The sequence below is a fragment of the Mustelus asterias genome, chromosome 7 (genome assembly GCF_964213995.1).
Source record: "Mustelus asterias chromosome 7, sMusAst1.hap1.1, whole genome shotgun sequence".
Taxonomy (NCBI): domain Eukaryota; kingdom Metazoa; phylum Chordata; class Chondrichthyes; order Carcharhiniformes; family Triakidae; genus Mustelus; species Mustelus asterias.
The window spans coordinates 103,566,480-103,590,110 of record NC_135807.1 but is presented as its reverse complement, the minus strand read 5'-3'; the positions used below and the strand labels follow the sequence as shown (position 1 = coordinate 103,590,110).

The 23,631-nt window shown below is 41.9% G+C and overlaps 1 protein-coding gene across 22 annotated transcripts in view; it reads left to right on the top strand.

The window, feature by feature from the left end:
• The window catches only part of lrrfip2 (leucine rich repeat (in FLII) interacting protein 2), a 182,624-nt gene that overhangs the window by 73,750 nt on the left and 85,243 nt on the right, over positions 1 to 23,631 (top strand). For 11 of the 22 annotated variants that reach the window (XM_078216627.1, XM_078216617.1, XM_078216629.1 and 8 more), the window contains 4 exons: positions 2,767 to 2,826; positions 20,657 to 20,710; positions 21,070 to 21,135; positions 21,349 to 21,420. The exons of 7 other annotated variants lie outside the window; for them this stretch is intronic. In XM_078216627.1, the coding sequence (XP_078072753.1) occupies positions 2,767 to 2,826; positions 20,657 to 20,710; positions 21,070 to 21,135; positions 21,349 to 21,420 (252 nt within the window). The remainder of the gene's footprint in view (positions 1 to 2,766; positions 2,827 to 20,656; positions 20,711 to 21,069; positions 21,136 to 21,348; positions 21,421 to 23,631) is intronic. 4 more of the 22 variants (XM_078216619.1, XM_078216618.1, XM_078216624.1 and 1 more) reach the window with 1 other exon arrangement.

Sequence of the window (23,631 nt, the reverse complement as noted above, 5' to 3'; positions counted from 1 at the left end):
ATTGTCACATGTATTAGCCTACAGCGAAAAGTATTGTTTCTTACCCACTGTACAGACAAAGCATACCACTCATAGAGAAAAAAACGAGAGTGCAGAATGTAGTGTTACAGTTATTGCTAGGCTGCAGAGAAAGATCAACTTAATGAAAGGTAGGTCCATTCAAAAGTCTGGTGGCAGCAGGGAAGAAGCTGTTCTTTAGTCGGTTGGTACATGACCTCAGACTTTTTGTATCTTTTTTCTTTCTTTTTGAGACACTTGGTCAATTTATAAAAGATGGATTCATTCATTGAACAGATCCCTGGCACTGTAATTTATGTTTCTCTGAAATGAGTAAAACTCCCTAAGTTAATTTGAGTTAGTTTATTAAGTTGGTACCTTAAAAAAGATGCCACAAAATTACTGTGGTTTATTCTCCACGCGCAAGAATTGCCTGAACTCTGGAAATTGTTGGGAATCACAGGCGTAAACAAATGTTGCACATGGCCATGACCTTCCAAAGAGATTGGAGTATCAGTGTTTTTAACCATACCGATGCTCCTGGAGTCGTTCAGTGTCCCTTACAAGCTTGGAAAGCAAGAGTTTTCTTGGTTGCCTTGGTGCGTTGAGAATTTTATTCTGTTTCCAACAAAGTCTCTACTTTTGTTTCCAGCCAATGAGCAAATCATAGTTAATGCAGTCAAAGAACAAAGAAAATTACAGCACAGGAACAGGCCCTTCGGCCCTCCAAGCCTGCACCGACTATGCTGCCTGACTTAACTAAAACTCCCTACCCTTTCGGGGGCCATATCGCTCTATTCCCATCCTTTTCATGTATTTGTCAAGACGCCCCTTAAAAATCACTACCGTATCCACTTCCACTCCCTCCCCCGACAACAAGTTCCAGGCACCCACTATTCTGTGTAAAAAAAAAAATCTGCCTCATACATCTCTTTTAAACCTTGCCCCTTGCACCTTAGACCTGTGCCCCCTAGTAATTGACTCTTCCATCCTGGGAAAAAGCTTCTGACTATCCACTCTGTCCATGCCTCTCTTAATCTTGTAGACTTCTATCAGGTCACCCCTCAATCTCTGTTGTTCCAGTGAGAACAAACCAAGTTTCTCCAACCTCTCCTCATAGCTCATGCCCTCCATACCAAGCAACATCCTGGTAAATCTTTTCTGTACCCTCTCCAAAGCCTCCACATCCTTCTGGTAGTGTGGCGACCAGAATTGAACACTATATTCCAAGTGCGGCCTAACTAAGGTTCTGTAAAGCTTTTTTTGTCCTTTTGCTCAGTTTGCTTTCCCTGGAAAACAGGGCAAACATTCTTTTAATTTTTTTGTCTTAACTGATGTTCCCTAAACAATTTTATTTTTGATCATTCTCAGCTTGGTATAATCTTCATAAGAACAATCTGGCTTCTTTTTCTCTGCATGCTCAGGAAGGATGATTGACATCCAAGGGGTAGGGAGTCTGTCTTGGGGCCTCTGGGATTGCAGATGTATGTTTCCATTATTTTCGGTGACAAATAGCAGTCATGGATGTGCATGCCTCACTTTCGGATGGGCACTGTTGGGAACTTTCCATGTCCAGAGGATAATTTTGGACAAATATACTTGTAATGACTTTTCCTTTCAGTAGCTCCTCAGTGCAGTTCAATACTGTATGCTTCTGAAAATAGCTAATACAATTTGCTATTCATTGAGTAACGATGTACATGAATGAATAAATATGTACCCAAATAGAAAGTTTTGACTAAATTTGATGCACGTGAAATATCTAAATACTGCTGTAATTTTTTCATATATTGGGCAGGCAGTTTGCCACTCTTCCCTCAATTTTCAGTCTGTTTTATGAGTGGAGCATATGGTTGTGGTTGGCCACTTTTCTGAAGAAATACTCTCTGAAAGTTGCCAAGCATCCATAACATAAGAACATCAAAAATAGAAGCAGGAGTCTGCTGCAACAATCCATATAATCTCCACCTTTCCATCCACTCCGCATATCTGTTGATTCCCTGAGGCACCAAAAAGCTTTCCATCTCAGCCTTAAAAACATTCAACAATGGGATCTCTGTGGTAAAGAATTTCAGAGATTCCCAATACTTTGTGCCAAGAGATTTCACCTCATCTTGGTTCAAAATGGATTGGTCCTTATTCTGAGACTTGTGCCCTGATGGTCTAGATTTCTCAGGAAAATAACTTTGCAATCGAACCCCTTCAGAATCTTGTGTATTGTTATGAGATGACTTTGAATCCTTTTAAATTCCAGCACCTATAAACCCATCTTACTTTGCTTCTCATCATAGCCTAATCACCTCATCCCAGAAATCAACCTTATAAATCTTTGCTGTCCAACCTTGAATGAAGCATATCCTTTGTAAATATGGAGACCAAAACTGTACACAGTACTCCAGGTGTGGTCTTACCAAAGCCCTGCACAGTTATAACAAGACTTTATCCTTGTGCACCAATCCCCTTGCAGTCAAGAACAACATGCCAATTGCCTTCTGAATTGTTTGCTGTATCTGCATGCTAACCACACTGAAGTACCTCTGATTATCTACATTTTCAAGACTTTCTCGTCATCAATTGGAAGGCAGCAGAAATATAATAGCAGTTTGTTTAAGTCAGTTTTGTCTATACTATGACTTTGTGTACCAAATATTAAACCATGGCTACCTGTGTAAGCCCATAGCAAGATCTAGATGTGTTTTGAAGAAGAATTTTGGAGCATTATGATCCTAGAATACGTTCTCATTCTCACCATGCTTATTCTTTTTGAAGCACTCCTCCCTTGATGTGGGTGTGTCTCATAGAAGCAATTCAAGACGCAATGAAGTTGTGGTTTGTAAAGCAGCAATTTGTTGGGTGTTAACTATCTCTATAATCAACTGCATGTATTTAATCAACTGCAAGACTAAGATATTCACAAATTGATTGTGTGCAGTGTCAACACAGCCTGAGAAGTGCTACCTACACTTGGCTGACAAAAAAAACAGGTTGAAGCTTTTCATCTTGCACATCAGGACATGCAAGAATACCAGTCTAAGGGGAAAACAACAATTTATACTATACAAGAAGGAAGTCCTGCTTGTTTGACAAATGTACACTGGTGGAGGTATTGTCATGGAGACTGCGCCTGGTGATGGTGACTGACAGTTAACTGTTTGAAATTTAAACCAGACAGCTTGACACTGGTGAAGGCATTGCCATGGAGCATGGATCACCAAATGGCTCTCCTTTATTTTGTTTAGTTAATGTGTGTATATGTTTGTTATGTCTGCAAAGAACAAGGTCCTGTATGTAGCTTCCAGTATATGCAAAAGCGCCATACTGCAAATCCAGTTGACGATCTTAAATTGGTTGTCTGCATAATTCTTAGTGCACTGAGAGTTATTTAGCAAATGTTGTTCAATTGCCAGATCTCATCTAATGTTGGCACTTTTTTGAAATTTGCAAGACAGGCTGTTTGGGTTCATTCTGTACATTTCCTGTTACGAACAGCAGAAGGGATGTGCTGTTACAATTTGCCAATATTTGGGACTTGGGGTCTACATAGCATCACACTGGTATTGAAATCCATATACCACAATACTCTTGCAAAGTGTCCTCATGAGTATAAGATGAAAAGCTTTGATATGTCTTTTTATTCAGCAATACTCTAGTTCTGTACTACCAAACAACTAGTTACCTGCAACTTTGCTGATCAGCAAAAATCCTTAAGAGTGAAGTATACTGCCAGTTTTCAAGATTGCTGCATGAATACTTTGCTCGTGTTAACTTATTACTATTTAGTCAACTTTTAGTTTTCATATGTCACTTCATTAAAAAAATTTGGAACCATCCTTTTTTCCTATCTCTTCCTCCTGCCTCCACCACAAATCAGTAAATGTAACTAAATCCAGATATCATCAAAGATCAGACTACCTTATTGAGTTTTCTAAGAAAACTCCTGGAATCTTATCAGAGACCATTTAGAAAAAGGAACTCCGCATCTTGTGTTTTCTGATTAATATTTTCTAATTATTGTAAATGATTTTGTGTACACAGGTCAGGAAATCCATGCTAGCCTATCATTTAGTTTCCTTCAAATATATATTTGCCTTGGTGATGGCACAATCACAGATGACATCTTCTCAAATGTTTCGGCGTTTTTAAAAAATGGTGATCCTTAACCTGAATAACAAATTTTTCACGAGAGTCTTTAATGGGACCCAGTTACTGTGCCAATGTTATGGCACATATTTCAAAATGAAATTTTGAAGTAAAAAGAACATGAGCGTTTTGTTTTGATGGATTAGTTCAGGGTAAGCTTGCCTTTGGGGACTTGGCATTTATTTACTGTCAGAGTTGTCTCATCATTACCTTTTAAAGTAGGTAATGAAAAGAATCATGGTTCACTTTTTAAATTCCGTTTTGGTATCACCACATATGGACTGCAATGACTTCCTAAATGTGAGTTTGATTTTAATTAAACCAGGATACTTAAGTGATGTAAACATTTCAACTGTGTATAATAATTAAATATAATAACTTCATAATCTATTAAACTATATGGCGGTAGTGTTATAACCCAGGTCAAAAACTCCAGGTATTTTATGAAGTCAACCAAAACCATAAGTTTTGCACTTGAAATTTGGCTCGGCTGAGCATGAGATGTTTCACTTCAGGTATGATTGAAATGACCCACTGGAGAGTGTTTATCAAAAAAGTTTATTTGAGAATACAGTTAACACAGAAAATTAGCAACAGCTTTTACCAATTACAAAAAAAAACAACCATGATATTGTATAAACCTTAACAGCTAAATGCACTGTTCCAATACAACAAATCTCCTTACAAACATACACCTGCCACAGGTTTAGCACCGAATAATAAGAATACTCACATGGTTTTGCAGCTCAGCAACACCTGCTGAGAATTAATCCTTGGGATAGATAATTAAAACTCTAGCTTCTCTGTTTTGGAAATCCCAGCACCTCGAGGTAGAGATAATGCCACTGCTGGCTTCTAGCTAGCAAACCACCAACAGCAAAATTTTCACTCCAGAAACGAAGAACAACTGCTTCCAAATTAGCCAGCAGAATCTCTAATACCAGTGAGATGCACAGAAAACACAGTTATCAGCCTGGATTCCACACACCTAACTAAACATCAGCCAGCAGCCAAAGTTGAAAGTAAAATAATTCTTGTCACCTGACCTGTCAATTATTCTTCTCCCAACAATTCAAAAGAGCTATAAACTTGTAAAACTCAAGGACATTGCATTAGGCCCAAATTAAAAATAAAATGCCATTTAAGCAGCAATAAAAGGACATCTAATCAGACAGGTCGGCAACCATGAAAAACACAAAAGAGGCTTGCTTACAAACTGCAGAGAACATGATTAAAATTACCTTTCTTAAAGGCACAGTGGCATCACAGTAGTTTTACCCTGACAGTAGAATCCTGCTGATATTCCAGATCAGAGCATCTGGTCCATAGGATCTGTGGCAATCTGAGCTGTTTAGCGAGAGTAGTCCAATTCAATTGCCCTGCCCATTCCTCATGCTCTTATATATTCTTGTAATTTGCTACTCCACTTTTAAATCGTGTTATATTTCTTGCAAGGACAAATCACCTAGTTCCACAACCTTGCCTTTCCACATAAGTTCCAGTGCCCCCGCCTTGCCAATACTGACAATACAGTAGGGCAAGCCACCCCCTTCTGTGCTGTAACTAATCTTTTGATTTTTTTTTGCCTCAGTATATTCAAATAACCCTCAGTGAAACCTTTTATTCTGACTTTTTCCTTTATTTTGCTTCTGATGATCTTGAGGCTGATTATTACAAATTTGCCAATTGGTGGAATTGCCACCATTTTGAAGAGTTTTAGATTTGTTTCCAGTTGAACTGAGACGATTTTTAAAAGTTAGTGGAATTAGAGTGAAAGCTGAGATGAACAACACTAAATTGACATCAAATGCAATAGTTTTATTCAGTTTTTGAGCTCTTGGGATCATATTCATTTGGTACAGTAAATAGTATTTATAATTGTTCATCTGGTCAACTTGAGATGACTATCAGATAATAATGGTCCCACTGGAGAACAATGATTAGCTCAAAGAGGATTAAACTTGAAAAATCTGGATAGTTAATGCTCAGGACATGATTTATTTTTTAGTTTTAGTTAGAACTCTCCTTTCAGAAAGATATATCTGTCTGAGATGTTTTTACATTGTTTCAATTTTCTCCAAATACTAGGATTATTGAGGATGAGACAGAGGATTCATGTCATGCTTTTAGTTTCACTGGCCTGAAAGTTCTTAAACTTGCTACTGTGCCAGTGTTGTACAGCTTCCTGCAGTTTTTGGTATTGACATTCCCACTCAAACTGCATTTTCATCATAGAAAGATCCACTGGGTGGAAGTGCTTTGGACTCCTTTTGTGGTCTTTTGTGTATCCCATATATTACCATTTGCTGATGATTGCGAGCTGCCTTTCACTGTTCTCTCAAACTAAGTTATAATTGATGCTCTTGCAATAGGAGGGTCAGTGTCAGCTTGGATTTTTAAAATATGTTGAAAAGCAGTGAACACAAATAAAAGTAATTGTTTTTCGAACTGGAGACTTGGAGAAGTGACAGACAGCAATAATGGTGCCAGTTGCCTCCAATAAGATATAAATAGGCTTGCGGAATGAGTAGGCAATACACAAATAGAATTTACTGCAGAGATGTGTGAGGTGAGTAATTCTAGCAGAAGGAACAGAGTCGTCAGCATAGACTAAATGACACTGTTCAGGTCAGAATCACCGAAGCAGGGCTGGGATTGCCATGAAGTTGATCGGGGAGGGATTGGCATCACAGGAAGGCCATGAGTGATTGATGTCTATTCTAGCTTTCTTTCCCTTTCTCCACTGTTGCAGAGTTAGTCTGAGGAGGTTGGGAATTTTAAATTTAAAATTTTTTTTGCGTAATAGTTCAGTTACCCTTCCTATATTTAAGTGACTTGAGAGTGAGTAGCTGGTGAGTCTCTAAGTTTTATTATCTAATGGATGGAGGAATGGAAGGGCTGCTTCATCCCCTGGAACGCAAATCCTGTTCCACTTTTAAACTTCAAGATGCTTCCAGTGTCTGAATCATGATATGGGTAGGAAATGTGATCGGCTGCAGCAATGCTAACTCAGTGTTTCAGAATTTGAGCTGGTCTCAATGCAGCGCATTCAGGCAGTTCAGGGCTTTGTGAATTATACATCACCCACAGCTTAAGGGTATGAAGGGAGAGAAGGAATGAGTGACTGCCAGCAGTCAGGAGAAGAAGACAAAAAATAAAGTCTCAATTAGAGTTACCATGCATATATATTAACATGTGGAGTGTGGTAAATCAGATTGGTGAGTTACAAGCATAGCCATGTGCAAGTATGTTGTAATAATGGAGAGCTGGTTCAAAGAAGGGCAGGACCGATATTAAATATTTCTGGATAGGTGTTCAGGACAACTGAGAAGGAGATGGGATGACCACATTGATTTAAATGCTAGAGATGATTCCCCAGCAAGATGAAAGACAAAATCTGCTTAGCTAGAGCTAAGGAACAGAAAAATGTAATTACGTTGCTCAATGACTTCCATAGGCACCAAGCAAGATGCAGAGGGACAAATTAACAAGGAAATCAAAGGTGCAAGGATTAGAGAGCAAGGTTGGGGTGGGGGGAGGGAACTTTAGGATTAGTGTAAAGGACAGAGAGCAGCAAGAGTTTGTAGTGTGCATTCAGGAGAATTTTCCACATCAGTTTGTTTTCGGTCCAAAAAGAAATGATGCTGGATCTATTTTTTGGGAATGAGGGGCCAAGTGGACCAAGTATCGGGAGGGATCATTTAGGTGACACTGGTCATGTATGATAAGGTAGGATATGCAAAAAGGGCAACCATTACACTAAGCTAAGAATAATGAACTGAGGGAATGCCAACATCAATGGTGATTCCACATATTGAAATATTTGCCTGATATTTTCAGACAAAAGAATAACTGAACAATAGGCTAGTTTGGATACAGTCAAGGAATATTCCCATGAAAGGGAAAGGTGGAGCAAACATCCAGAGTTTCCTGGGTGACAAACGAAATGGAGATCAAGATGAAGCAGAAAAAATGCCATGTGTCATATGAATGATGTGGAGATGCCGGCGTTGGACTGGGGTAAACACAGTAAGAAGTTTAACAACACCAGGTTAAAGTCCAACAGGTTTATTTGGTAGCAAAAGCCACACAAGCTTTCGAGGCTCTGAGCCCCTTCTTCAGGTGAGACCAGTGTCACATATGAATGGGCAGGGCTAATACAACCAAGAGCCAGATTAAATCTAGAAGGTTCAAAGGCTAAGTGAAAGAGCAAGTTAGCGTTTGAGAAGAAACTGGCAGTTAATAAAAGAGAACTCTAAAGAATAGGCCGATAAATTGTGAAAAGGTGGTGTTATGATCCAATTAGGGATCTATACATTTTGCTGTAATGTAGACAAAAAGTAAAATGCTAGTTACTTGGGGAATAAAACTATTGGGTTCCACAATTTTAAACAGAAGGAATTATTCTATGCAAGAATCAAACAGTAAATGGATCTATCATTAACAATGTGTACCATTAACAAAATGCACTGCTTGAATTCACCAATGTTCCTTAGGCAGCATCTTCCAAATCCACTACCATCGAGAAGGACAGGGCAGCAGACACATGGGAACCACGTGGAAATTCCCCTCCAAGCCACTTAGCATCCTGACTTGGGATTATGTCATGGTTCCTTCACTGTTGCTAGGTCAAAATCCTAGAACTCCCTTCCTATTCGCACGATGGGATTGCAGCAGTTCAAGAAGATAACTTGCCAACACCTTTTACAGCAATTCGGGTTGAGCAACAAATGCTGGCCAAGCCAGCATTTAAAAAATCATCCACAACATGAGATAATAGGCAAACAGTGGCTGTAAACACCACAAACTGAACGTTAAATGGCAGACGCAACCAGTACAGGTCCTGTGCATTTCTTAGTAACCCACCCAGATGTCAGTGATCACTGAGTCACAAATATGTTTTAAACTCTTATCTTCCTCACCAGGGATTTCAGATCCTTTCTTTTGAGGATATAGTTTATGAACTCCCTTCAGATTCAGCTCCAACTCAGCCTGGAAGCCTTCTTCCTCCTTCTGATTGTAATAAGTTATCGGGCAATCAGACTTTAGCTCTGACTGCCCCAACAACTGCTCATCTCCTAGCGGCTTGTCCAAGACCAAGTTCCACAGTTTTTGCCAAGGACACTACAGATTATATACTTCGGCACGGTTCCAGTTCCCCAACTGTGCTGGTGCCAATGACTGCTGTCAATCTTCTCAATGCCTTTTATTTGCCCAAACCGTCAGTTTTACGAAGTAAATGGCTTCACTTCAGTTTCATTGAGCTGGCAACTGCTGCAGGGCTTCTCAGAGCTCCATCTGCAAGGAGTTGGTAACCTACTGCCACCTCTTTAGCTCCATAGTAACCTTCTCCTGTGGGTTTCTTTTTCACTGACTGCTAATGTCCTGTGGATGGGTTTCCATGCCAAAATGCTAGTTAATTGGTTGCATTTTTCGTGCTATCCCCCAGCTGTCGAAGGGAATCTAAAATCAGGCATGTGTTGTACAACTCCTGCCATGCTCTGTGCTTGATTCAGAACCCGGGCATGCTGAGAGCTGTGGCCTTTGACCTTGGTCCCACAAAAAATTCTTTCTTTCAGTGAGAAAAGGAGGAGTGGGTTGATTCAAGGACCAAAAATAGGTTTTGTGCATGGAGGCAGGGACATAACTGAGGAATTAAATGAATACTTTGCATCTGTCTTTAAGAAGGAACAAGCTAATGAGCAGGTCAATGAAAGAGGAGGTAATTCAGACAATTGTTTGTTTTAAGATTCATGAGGTATTGGAGACACTGTACTTAAAAGTTGATAAGGCACTATGACAGGATGGAATGCATCCAAAACTACTGAGTTGGAAGTTTATTTATTTTATTTATTAGAACAAAGAGAACAAAGAAAAGTACAGCACAGGAACAGGCCCTTCGGCCCTCAAAGCCTGCACCAATCATGATGCCTGCCTAAACTAAAACCGTATGCAATTACGGAGTCCATATCCTTCGTTTCGATCCGATTCATATATTCGTCTAGTTGCCCCTTAAATGCCACTATTGTACCTGCTCCCACCTCCCCGAACAGCGTGATCCAGACATTCACCACCCTCTGCATAAAAAAAAACTTGCCTCGCACGTCTCCTCTAAACTTTTCCCCAGACACCTTAAACCTTTGTCCCCTAGTACTTGACTTTTCTACCCTAGGAAAGAGCAGCTGACTATCCACTCTGTCCATGCCACTCATGTAAACCTCTATCAGGTCACCCCTCAATTTCTATAGTTCCAGTGAGAACAAACCGAGTTTATCCAACCTCTCCTCATAGCTAGTACCCTCCAGAACAGGCAACGTCCTGGTGAACCTCTTCTGTACCTCTCCAAAGCATCCACATCCTTCTGGTAGTGTGGCGACCAGAATTGTACGCAATATTCTAAATGAGGCCTAACTAAGGTTCTGTACAGCTGCAGCATGACCTGTGAATTTTTATAGTCTCTGCCCCGACTGATGAAGGCAAGCATGCCATATGCCTTCTTGACTACCTTATCCACCTGCTTTGCTACTTTTAATGATCGGTGGACATGTAAAGTTTATTTATTAGTCACAAGTAAGGCTTAAATTAACACTTCAATGAAGTTACTGTGAAATTCTCCCAGCTGCCACACTCCGGCGCCTGTTCAGGTCAATGCACCTAACCAGCCTAAATCTCTCTGCCTGTCAATACTCCTAAGGATTCTACCATTTACCGTATAATTCCTCCACGCATTGGACCTTCCAAAATGCATTACCTCACACTTGTCTGGATTAAACTCCATCTGCCATTTTTCCGTCCAAGTCTCCAACCAGTCTATATCTTGCTGTATTCTCTGACAATTCTCGTCACTATCCGCAACTCCACCAATTTTTGTGGTTTGCGAACTTACTCATCAGACCAGCTACATTTTCCTCCAAATCATTTATATATACTATGAACAACAAAGGTCCCAGAATTGATCTCTGTGGAACACCGCGGGTCTCAGCCTTCCATTCAGAAAAGCACCCCTCTACTGCTACCCTCTGTCTTCTATGGCCAAGTCAGTTCTGTATCCATTTTGCCAGCTTTCCTCTGATCCCGTGTGACTTCACCTTTCATACCAGTCTACCATGAGGTACCTTGTCAAGGGCTTTACTGAAGTCCATGGACACAACATCCACTGTCTTTCCCTCATCTATCATCTTCGTCACTTCCTCAAAAAACTTTATCAAGTTAGTGAGGCACGACCTCCCCTTCTGTCTGTCACTAACAAGTTCATTTGTTTCCAAATGTGAATAAATCCTGTCCCGAAGAATCTTGTCCAATAATTTCCCTGCCACTGACGTAAGGCACACTGGCCTAAAATTTCTTGGATAACCCCTGCTGCCCTCCTTAAACAATGGAACAAGATTGGCTATCCTCCAGTCCTCTGGAACTTCACCTGAGGATACAAAGATTTCTGTCATGCCCCAGCAATTTCCGCCATTGCTTCCCTCAGTATTCTATGCTAGATCCCATCAGGCCCTGGGGACTTAGCTACTTTAATGCTTTTTAAGACGTCCAACACCACCTCCTTTTTAATATTGACACGACCCAGAATATCTACACAGCCTATCCTTGGCTCCTGATCCATCAAGTCCCTCTCTTTGGTGAATACTGAGGCAAAGTATTCATTTAGTATCTCGCCCATTTCCTCTGGTTCCATGCATAGATTCCTTCCACTCCTTGAGTGGACCAGCCCTTTCCTTGACTACCCTCTTGCTCTTTACATACGTATAAAGTGCCTTAGGATTTTCCTTAATCCTGTTTGTCAAGGACTTTTCATGGCTCCTTTTAGCCCTTCTAATTCCTTCCTGAAGTTCCTTTCTACTTTCTTTATATTCTTCAAGAGCTTCTCCTGTTCTAAGCCTTTTAGACCTTACGAATGCTTCCTTTTTCTTTTTGACAAGGCTCATAATATCCCTCACTATCCAGGGTCCCCGATACTTGCAGCACTTATTCTTCATTCTCACAGGTACATGTCGGTCCTGAATTCCAATCAATTGTCATTTGAAAGACACGCACATGTCGGATGTTGATTTACCCTCAAACAGCCACCCCCAATCTACACTCTCCAGATCCTGCCTAATATTGTTGTCATTAATTTAACACCTTCGCCCGAGGACAACTCTTGTCCTTATCCACAAGCACCTTAAAACTTAAGGAATTATGATCACTGTTCCCAAAATGCTCTCCGACTGAAACTTCGATCACCTGGCTGGGCTCATTAGCCAATACCAGGTCTAATATGGCTCCTTTCCGAGTTGGGCTATTTACATAATGTTTCAAGAAACCCTCCTGGATGCTCCTTACAAATTCTGCTCCATCCAAGCCCCTCGCTGTGAGTGAGTCCCAGTCAATATAGGGAAAGTTAAAATCACTCACCTCAACAACCCTGTTATTTGCATCTTTCCAAAATCTGTCTGCATATCTACTCCTCTATTTCCCATTGGCTGTTGGGAGGCCTGTAATAAACCCCCAACATTGTGACTGCACCCTTGCTATTCCTGAGCTCTACCCATATTGCCTCGCTGCCCTGAATCCCCTGAGGTGTCCTCCCTCAGTACAGCTGTGATATTTTCTCCCCCACTATCCTGCCTGAAGGATCTAAATCCTGGAATGTGTAGCTGCCAATCCTGTCCCTCTTTCAGCCAAGTCTCTGTAATAGCAATTGCATCATAGTTCCAAGTACTAATTCAAGCTCTAAGTTCTTATATGTTATACTTCATTGAAACAAATGCACTTCAGACCACCAGTCCCGCTGTGTTCAACAACTACTCCCTGCCTGAGAGGTCTTTCTTAACTCATTACCAAACTCCCCTTGCACTGACTGACTATGTCATTAGTACTAATGTGTACCATGACCTCCTGGCTGTTCGCCCTCCCTTTTCAGAATGTCCCATGCCTGTTCGGAGGCATCCTTGGCCCTGGCACCAGGGAGGCAACATACCATCCTGGAGTCTCTTTCCCGGCCACAGAAATGCCTGTCTGTGCCCCTGATTATAGTGTCCCCTATAACTATCCCTCTTCTGTCCCTTGACCTTACCTGTTGAACAACAGAGCCAGTCATGGTGCCACTGCCCGGGCTGCATTATTAGTGTCACAAATAGGCTTAGTCCTCCTTAGCCACAAGGATGGTGCCAAAGGACTGGAGATTGAATATGAATGTAATATTTGCCAAAAACGAATCAGCCCAGCAACTACAGAAGCCCAGTGGCCCAGAAGCTTTTGGAAAATTTAAATAATTTGGGGCAAAATTCATCATCAGTTGGGCAAATGAAGGCAAATTAAGCAAAGTCAGCAGGGATTTGTTGAGGGAAAATCATGTTTGACCAACATGCTTAAGTTTTATGCTGAGATAAGAGGGTTGATGAGAGTAATGCTGTTCATGTACATGGACATCCAAAGGCATTTCATAAAGTGCCACACAACAGACTTGTGGACAAAGGTAATATTTATCGCAAAAAAGGGACAGATTGGACACAAAATTAGCTGAGTGACAGGAAGCAAAGTGGTGTTCAATAGTTACTTTGGGGACTGGAGGAATGTTTACAGTCTAGCTCACCAGCAGTCTGTATTAGGACCCCTGCTGTTCTTGACATATATTCATGGCCTTCGTGAAGGGCACAGTTGCAAAATTTGCGGATGACACAAAATTTACGAGCATTGTGACTGAGGAAGATGGCGTAGAACTTCAAAAGAACTTTAAAAGAACAGACAAGTTGGTGGACTGGGCGGACAAGTGGCAGGTGAAATTTAATGCTGAGAAGTGTGAAATAATCAATGTTGATAGGAAACGCGGAGAGACAATACAAAATAAAGGATGCAATACTAAAGGAGGTGCAGGAACCAAGGGTCCTGAGTGTTTATGTGCACAAATTATTGAAGGTGGCAGGTTGCAATAGTGGTTCATAAAGCAGATGTGATTGGAACACAGGCCATTCAGCCGATGGGGCCTGCTCTCATCAGTGCAAATCATGGCTGATCATCCATGGAAATGTGGAAAATAGGAGCAGGAGTGGCTATTCGGAGCTTGCTCCAACGGTCATGTGGTCATGCCTGATCCTCCATCTCAATGTCATACTCTCCCTCTTTCTCTGGACCCTTTGATGCCTTTAGTGTCTAGAAATCTGTGTTTCATTTTTAAATACATTCTATGACTTGGCCTCCACAGCCTTATGTGGTGGAAAATTCCACAGGTTCACCCTTTGAGTGAAGATATTTCTCCTCATCTCAGTTCGAAATGGCCTATCTCGTTAGCGAATGTTGTCCCATTGTTTAAGAAGGGGAACAGAGACTTCCCCGGGAATTATAGACCGGTGAGTCTCACTTCTGTTGTCGGCAAGATGTTTGAAAAAATTATAAGGGATAGGATTTATAGTTATTTGGAGAGTAATGAATTGATAGGTGATAGTCAGCATGGTTTTGTGGCAGGTAGGTCGTGCCTTACTAACCTTATTGAGTTTTTTGAGAAAGTGACCAAGGAGGTGGATGGGGGCAAGGCAGTGGACGTGGTATATATGGATTTTAGTAAGGCGTTTGATAAGGTTCACCATGGTAGGCTTCTGCAGAAAATGCAGATGTATGGGATTGGGGGTGATCTAGGAAATTGGATCAGGAATTGGCTAGCGGATAGGAAACAGAGGGTGGTGGTTGATAGTAAATATTCATCATGGAGTGCGGTTACAAGTGGTGTACCTCAGGGATCTGTTTTGGGGCCACTGCTGTTTGTAATATTTATTAATGATCTGGATGAGGGTATAGTTGGGTGGATTAGCAAATTTGCTGATGACACCAAAGTCGGTGGTGTGGTAGACAGTGAGGAAGGGTGTCGTAGTTTGCAGGAAGACTTAGACAGGTTGCAAAGTTGGGCCGAGAGGTGGCGGATGGAGTTTAATGCGGAGAAGTGTGAGGTAATTCACTTTGGTAGGAATAACAGATGTGTTGAGTATAGGGCTAACGGGAGGACTTTGAATAGTGTGGAGGAGCAGAGGGATCTAGGTGTATGTGTGCATAGATCCCTGAAAGTTGGGAATCAAGTAGATAAGGTTGTTAAGAAGGCATATGGTGTCTTGGCGTTTATTGGTAGGGGGATTGAATTTAGGAGTCGTAGCGTTATGTTGCAACTGTACACAACTCTGGTGCGGCCGCACTTGGAGTACTGTGTGCAGTTCTGGTCCCCACATTACAGGAAGGATGTGGAGGCTTTGGAGAGGGTGCAGAGGAGGTTTACCAGGATGTTGCCTGGTATGGAGGGGAGATCCTATGAGGAGAGGCTGAGGGATTTGGGATTGTTTTCGCTGGAAAGGCGGCGGCTAAGAGGGGATCTTATTGAAACATATAAGATGATTAGAGGTTTAGATAGGGTGGATAGTGATAGCCTTTTTCCTCTGATGGAGAAATCCAGCACGAGGGGGCATGGCTTTAAATTGAGGGGGGGTAGTTATAGAACCGATGTCAGGGGTAGGTTCTTTACCCAGAGGGTGGTGAGGGATTGGAATGCCCTGCCAGCATCAGTAGTAAATGCGCCTAGTTTGGGGGCGTTTAAGAGATCCGTAGATAGGTTCATGGACGAAAAGAAATTGGTTTAGGTTGGAGGGTCACAGTTTTTTTTTTAACTGGTCGGTGCAACATCGTGGGCCGAAGGGCCTGTTCTGCGCTGTAATGTTCTATGTTCTATGTTCTATGTTCTATGTATCCTGAGGCCATGACTCCTTAATCTAGAACCCGCAGCCAGGGAAAACACCATCCCTGCATCTAGTTTACCCAGCCCAGTCAGGATTTTATTTCAGTCAGATTCTCTGTTCTAAACTCCAGTGAATACAGGCCTAGTCGACACAACCCCTCCTCATACAACTGTACTGTCATCCCAGGAATTAGTTTGGTAAACCATTTGGTGCAATCCCTCTATGGCAGATTTATCTTTTTAGGAGACCAAAGCTACACAGTATTTGAGGTATGAGCCTCATCATTTAAATAATCTGCCATTCTGTTTCTCCATCTAAAGTGGATGATTGCACTGCATGTTTGACTGCATCTACCATGGCCATTTGCTCAACTTGTCTAAATTGCCTTAAAACCACTCTACTTCCTCCTCAGCACTCTCAATTCCACTGAGTTTTGTGTTGTCAGCAAACTTGGAAATATTGCATTTGATCCCCACATCCAAATCATTGTTATAGATTGTGAATAACCCAAGCGCTGATCCTGATGGCGCCTCACTAGCCATTGCATTCCACTCTGAAAACTACCCATTTATTCCTATTCTCTGTTTCCTATCTGCTAACCAATTCTCAATCAATGCCAATATGTTGCCCCCAATCCCATGTGTTTTAGTTTTGCACACTAACCTCTTATGTGGGACTTCATCAAAAGCTTTCTGAAAATCCAAATACACCACATCTGCTGGTTCGCACTTACCTATTCTTACGTCCTCAAAAAATGCAAGTAAGTTTGTCAAACATGATTGGCCTTTCATAATGCTAACTGGTATGTAATTCCCGCTTTTCTTCCACTTTTTAAAGAGCGGGGTTTCATTTGTCACTCTCCAATTGACTGGGACTGTTCCAGAATCCACAGAACTTTGAAAGATGACAATTGACGTATCCACTATTGCCATTGCCACCTCCTTTAGTACCTTGGCAGATTAAAGTTGCTCATGATTACTGTGGTACTCTTGTTATATGCATCTTGAATTTCCTCTTTCATGCCATTCCCAACCTAACCACAATTATTTGGAGGCCAGCAGAGTATTCGTCTTTTGTTGCTTCTTAGCTTCAGCCAGATTGATTCTACACCTAAATGTTCTGAGCCAATATCGTTTCTCAGTGTTGCATTGATTTCACCTCACCTTTTTTCCTTTTTGCCTGTCCTTCCTAAATATTGAATGCCCTTTGACATTAAGTTTCCAGTCTTGGTCACCCTGCAGCCAACTCTGGGAAAAGCTATCCTAGATTTTGCGTTGTGCAATGAGAAGGCGTTCATCTTGTGTAGGGTCCTACAGGGAAGAGTAACCATAACGTGCCAGAATTCTTCACTGGAACAGAAAGTGAAATAGTCCACTCCAAAACTAGGGTCCCAAATCTAAACAAGGGCAAGTACAAAGGTACATTATTTTCTGTTGCAAAAAACACAACAATCGCAATCATATTCTACCCGTTTACATGTAGTTGTAATGTTAATTCATCTGCCTTACTCTGAATGCTCCATGCATTCAGATGCTGTTCCTTTAGATTTGCCTTTAGCCCTTGTTACCTGTGCCTTCCTCTTCTGCTTTCGACTTCTCTATCTTTCATTTCTATCTTTAGGCAGTAATCTCAGAATTGCTCCCAGTGCAAGATGCTAGCAAGATCAGGAATAGGAGAATAGATTGCAAGAATGTGTGGTGGGAGAGACGGTGTAGGAGGGAGGGATTTAGATTCCTGAGGCATTAGAATTGAATGAGGGGAAAATGGGACCTGCATAAGCTGGATGGGTTGCACCCCAGCAGGACCAGTGCAGGGGCATTTGCGAGTTTGGTGGGGGGAGGGTTTAAACTATAATGGCAAGGAGATGGAAACCTGAGTAGGGAGGGAGAAATAAAGATAGAATTATGATTGATTAATTAAACCACTTGTGTCCATCTGCTTACTGATTATGTGCTACATCCCATGTTGGCAGGTTTGGTTTGATTTGATTTTTATTATTGTCACATTTGACTTTGTCAAATTTTTTCAATTTCCCAATGGATGAAGATCATACTGAAAGTGCCTCTGCCTTTCCTAAACCCACTTTTAACTTGCTGGCAGCACAGATTCTGCTATGTCATTTAGTCTGAGTAGGAAGTATTAAGTTTGCAGATGACACTAAGATTGGTGGCATAGTGGACAGTGAAGAAAGTTATCTCCGATTGCAACGGGATCTTGATCAATTGGGCCAGTGGGCTGATGAATGGCAGATGGAGTTTAATTTAGACAAATGCGAGGTGGTGCATTTTGGTAGATTGAACCAGGGCAGGACTTACTCAGTTAATGGTAGGGCATTGGGGAGAGTTACAGAACAGAGATCTAGGGGTACATGTTCATAGCTCCTTGAAAGTGGAGTCACAGGTGGACAGAGTGGTGAAGAGGCATGCGGCATGCTTGGTTTCATCGGTCAGAACATTGAATGCAGGAGTTGGGACGTCTTGTTGAAGTTGTACAAGACATTGGTAAGGCCACACTTGGAATACTGTGTACAGTTCTGGTCACGCTATTATAGAAAGGAGATTATTAAACTAGAAAGAGTGCAGAAAAGATTTACTAGGATGCTACTGGGACTTGATGGTTTGAGCTATAAGGAGAGGCTGGATAGACTGGGACTTTTTTCTCTGGAGCGTAAAAGGCTGAGGGGTGATCTTATAGAGGTCTACAAAATAATGAGGGGCACAGATCAGCTAGATAGTCAATATCCTTTCCCAAAGGTAGGGGAGTCTAAAACTAGAGGGCATAGGTTTAAGGTGAGAGGGGAGAGATACAAAAGTGTCCAGAGGGGCAATTTTTTCATACAGAGGATGGTGAGTGTCTGGAACAAGCTGCCAGAGGTAGTAGTAGAGGCGGGTACAATTTTGTCTTTTAAAAAGCATTTCGACAGTTACATGGGCAAGATGGGTATAGAGGTATATGGGCCAAATGTGGGCAATTGGGAATAGCTTGGGGGTTTAAAAAAAAGAGTGGCATGGACAAGTTGGGCCTCTATGACTCTAGAGCACTGAACCATACCAACCACCACCAAGTGGTGAGATCTGTTGGTTATTACACAGATTTCTGTCAGGAGCTGAGTGGTACCGACAGAAGCCAAACAGCATGTTTCCACTGCTGGGCATAACACAATTCGTGGATTGTTTCATCCATGTTTCTGACACAGCATAATGGATACTTGCACCTTAGAACTCTCTGAATCACTGGAAACTTTTAAATTTTGGCACTGAGGTATTTTGGTCAACTAAGCAATTTTTGGTGTTCTGTTGCAATAGTAGACATTTTCATTCTACAAAGTGGCCAAACCAACTCGCTGTTGGTTTGAAATCTTTGCAGAACTCATTTTGATCTGGCCCATCTAAGTGCATACATAGGCATTGTATGTCTGCTAATGATGTAACCATTCTGATGATTTTTGAAGACGCATTCTAATTCATCTATTTCAAGATCAGACCAGTGGTTGATCCATATTCTGATCTATTGTACCTTGGGCATTTTCTTCAGGGCAAATTCCTCATCCTTCCGATTTTTCACTCACTGCAGCCCAGTTTTTTGACAAGTTTGCAAATGCTATGACTTGTAGCATGAAACCATACAAGCATACAAATTAGAAGTAGGAATAGGTCACTCAGCCCATTAAACCTGGTCTGCCATTCAATAAGATCATGGCTGATCTGATTCTGACGTCAGCTCCATATTTCCACTTACCCCGATAATCTTCAACCGTTTTGCTTGTCAAGAATCTATCTACCTCTGCCTCAAAATATTGGAAGATTGCTTCCACTGCCTTTTGAGAAAGAGAGTTCCAAAGACTCAACCTTCTGAGAGAAAAGTAAATTCTCCTCTTCTGTCTTGAATGGACAACTCATTTTTAAACAGTGACCCCTTGTCCTCAATTCTCTGACCAGAGGAAACCTCCTCTTCACATTCACCCTGTTATTACCCCTTCAGATCTTGAACCATTCAATCAAGTTGCCTCTTGCTCTTCTAAACTCTAATGGATACCTCTCCAATGTTTCCTCGTAAGACAACCTGCCAATTCCTAGTATTAGTCTAGTAAGCCTTCTCTGAACTGCTTCCAATGCATTTACATCCTTCCTTAAACAAGGAGATCAATACTATTCACAATACTCCAGGTGTAATCTTAATGTCCTGTACAAATGAAGCATAGCCTCCCTATTTTTGCAATCAATTCCCCTCACAATAAATGATCACGTTCTATTAGCTTTCCTAATTACTTGCTGTACCTGTGTACTAGCCTTTTGTGGTTACAAATGCAACAACTATTTTATTAGCCACTTTTTTCAAGACCTTCGGTATTGTGCGCTACTTTCATGGAAATTCCATTTGAAAAGACAAGCAATTTGTCGGGAACTTTACCAAAACAAAACACATTGTTGTCTTATCTCTCTTACATTTACCAGCATTGTTTTGGCTGAGGTTTAGGAATGTTTTCAATTGAAATATGATGATGTGAGTTGGGTGTGAAGCATATTTGAAAGTATAGATGGCTTTCTGTAATGCTACTTAGCCTGATGGTTATTCCCCTAGAAGTGTGCACAACCTGATCACCAAATTTCAGGGGTAGTCAGAATGCAATCTGTGTACTTGTGGTCAAAGAATTACTACCATTTTACATTTTTTTCTATATTGCAGAGGGGAGGAGAAAGGAAAGAGTCTAAACGTGCATCTTTATCTTTCAATCTAAATCTATTTCTAGATGCTATAATCTGTCTCTATCCTGTTCTTCATTTTCCTTTTTTATTTCCTTGTCTGTGCATTTGTAGATGACATCTCGTGCAAAGGATAAATCTGCTCACCTCGAGAAAACTTCCCGAGCTGTATGTAAACTGAGTGCTGTCAGTTGGTTTTAAAATTTAATCTGTACAAAGTGAGGCACCGTACATTATGTATGCATTCTGCATCTTGGTTAATCTGAAAATCTTTTCCTTCACGGTTGAGCTAGATGTGTTACAATTTCCGTCCTGAAATTTAATAAGGAATTTTACTTGATAAATCTATGAATATAAAAAAAAGCATCTTCCAAACATTGATGTCCAGCAATCTCAATATAAAGATTAAATCTTTCAGATTTTTTCTGTTATGCCAATGCTTTGATGATTAAAATGAGTAATGTTTGTAACATATTGGTTTTGTACTGATTGGATTATTAATGTTTTAATTTACCTTTCACTACCAGAGTTCAATTCACAATGATGCTCATGCAGTCAGGATGAAGCTCTCTACTTCCAGTACTGGCCCCTTGGTTAGTTAATTAATGTTTGGTTTTTTGAGGCAAATGTCTGGACATCACTGTAAAGCTATGAGGTCCAGATCTTTTGTATTGTCTTATTGCTTTAGAAACCACAAATACTGTTCCCTTTATTAATTGTATTTATATCATAGCAACAACTTCAGATATGTTTTGACTGAGTATTGTTTATAGTAATTCATTCTTTCTTTGATTTGATTTTCACAGAGTGGAATGTACCACAACCAAAGAAAGTACAGCACCTTAAATAGCGCTAAATCCTTCTCCAGTTATACTCGGGTCTGTCTTATGTTTATTTACTTCAGTAAAGCATCTTACATTCAGCTTAACTTGGGTTTCTCGGACACTAGTCTTTGCCTATTTTAAGTACTGAAATTGATTCCCAATTCAGAGTTTGCATGTGCCATTTTTTTACAATGTGGAGATGCCGGCGTTGGACTGGGGTAAACACAGTAAGAAGTTTAACAACACCAGGTTAAAGTCCAACAGGTTTATTTGGTAGCAAAAGCCACACAAGCTTTCGAGGCTCTGAGCCCCTTCTTCAGGTGAGTGGGAATTCTGTTCACAAACAGAACTTATAAAGACACAGACTCAATTTACATGAATAATGGTTGGAATGCGAATACTTACAACTAATCCAGTCTTTAAGAAACAAAACAAGGGAGTGGAGAGAGCATCAAGACAGGCTAAAAAGATGTGTATTGTCTCCAGACAAGACAGCCAGTGAAACTCTGCAGGTCCACGCAACTGTGGGAGTTACAAATAGTGTGACATAAACCCAATATCCCGGTTGAGGCCGTCCTTGTGTGTGCGGAACTTGGCTATCAGTTTCTGCTCAGCGACTCTGCGCTGTCGTGTGTCGCGAAGGCCGCCTTGGAGAACGCTTACCCGAATATCAGAGGCCGAATGCCCGTGACCGCTGAAGTGCTCCCCAACAGGAAGAGAACAGTCTTGCCTGGTGATTGTCGAGCGGTGTTCATTCATCCGTTGTCGCAGCGTCTGCATAGTTTCCCCAATGTACCATGCCTCGGGACATCCTTTCTTGCAGCGTATCAGGTAGACAACGTTGGCCGAGTTGCAAGAGTATGTACCGTGTACCTGGTGGATGGTGTTCTCACGTGAGATGATGGCATCTGTGTCGATGATCCGGCACGTCTTGCAGAGGTTGCTGTGGCAGGGTCGTGTGGTGTCTTGGTCACTGTTCTCCTGAAGGCTGGGTAGTTTGCTGCGGACAATGGTCTGTTTGAGGTTGTGCGGTTGTTTGAAGGCAAGAAGTGGGGGTGTGGGGATGGCCTTGGCGAGATGTTCGTCTTCATCAATGACATGTTGAAGGCTCCGGAGGAGATGCCGTAGCTTCTCCGCTCCGGGGAAGTACTGGACAACGAAGGGTACTCTGTCCACTGTGTCCCGTGTTTGTCTTCTGAGGAGGTCGGTGCGGTTTTTCGCTGTGGCGCGCCGGAACTGTTGATCAATGAGTCTAGCGCCATATCCTGTTCTTATGAGGGCATCTTTCAGCGTCTGGAGGTGTCTGTTGCGATCCTCCTCATCCAAGCAGATCCTGTGTATACGGAGGGCTTGTCCGTAGGGGATGGCTTCTTTAACGTGTTTAGGGTGGAAGCTGGAGAAGTGGAGCATCGTGAGGTTATCCGTGGGCTTGCGGTACAGTGAGGTGCTGAGGTGACCGTCCTTAATGGAGACGCGCGTGTCCAAGAATGCAACCGATTCCGGAGAGTAGTCTATGGTGAGCCTGATGGTGGGATGGAACTTGTTGATGTCATCATAGAGTTGTTTCAGTGATTGTTCACCATGAGTCCAAAGGAAGAAAATGTCATCGATGTATCTAGTGTATAGCATCGGTTGAAGGTCCCGTGCGGTGAAGAAGTCTTGTTCGAACCTGTGCATGAAGATGTTGGCATATTGAGGTGCAAATTTGGTCCCCATGGCTGTTCCGTGTGTCTGGATGAAGAACTGGTTGTTGAAGGTGAAGATATTGTGGTCCAGGATGAAGCGGATGAGATGTAAAATTGCATCTGGAAACTGGCAGTTGTTGGCGCTGAGCACTGAGGCCGTTGCAGCAATGCCGTCGTCATGGGGGATGCTGGTGTAGAGTGCTGAGACATCCATTGTGACGAGGAGCGCTCCTGGTTCAACTGCTCCATGTGTGCCGAGTTTCTGTAGGAAGTCCGTCGTGTCGCGACAAAAGCTGGGGGTTCTTTGTACAATGGGTTTCAGGATGCCCTCGACATAGCCGGAGAGGTTCTCGCACAGGGTCCCATTGCCCGATACGATGGGACGGCCGGGTGTGTTTGCCTTGTGTATCTTCGGGAGGCAGTAGAGATCTCCAACGCGGGGAGTACGTGGGATGAGAGCACGGAGGGTGTTCTGAAGGTCCGGATCAAAGGTCTTGATCAGAGTGTTGAGTTGACGGGTGTGTTCTTTGGTCGGATCTGCAGGTAACTGTCTGTAGTGTTGTTGAGTTGTCGGTACACT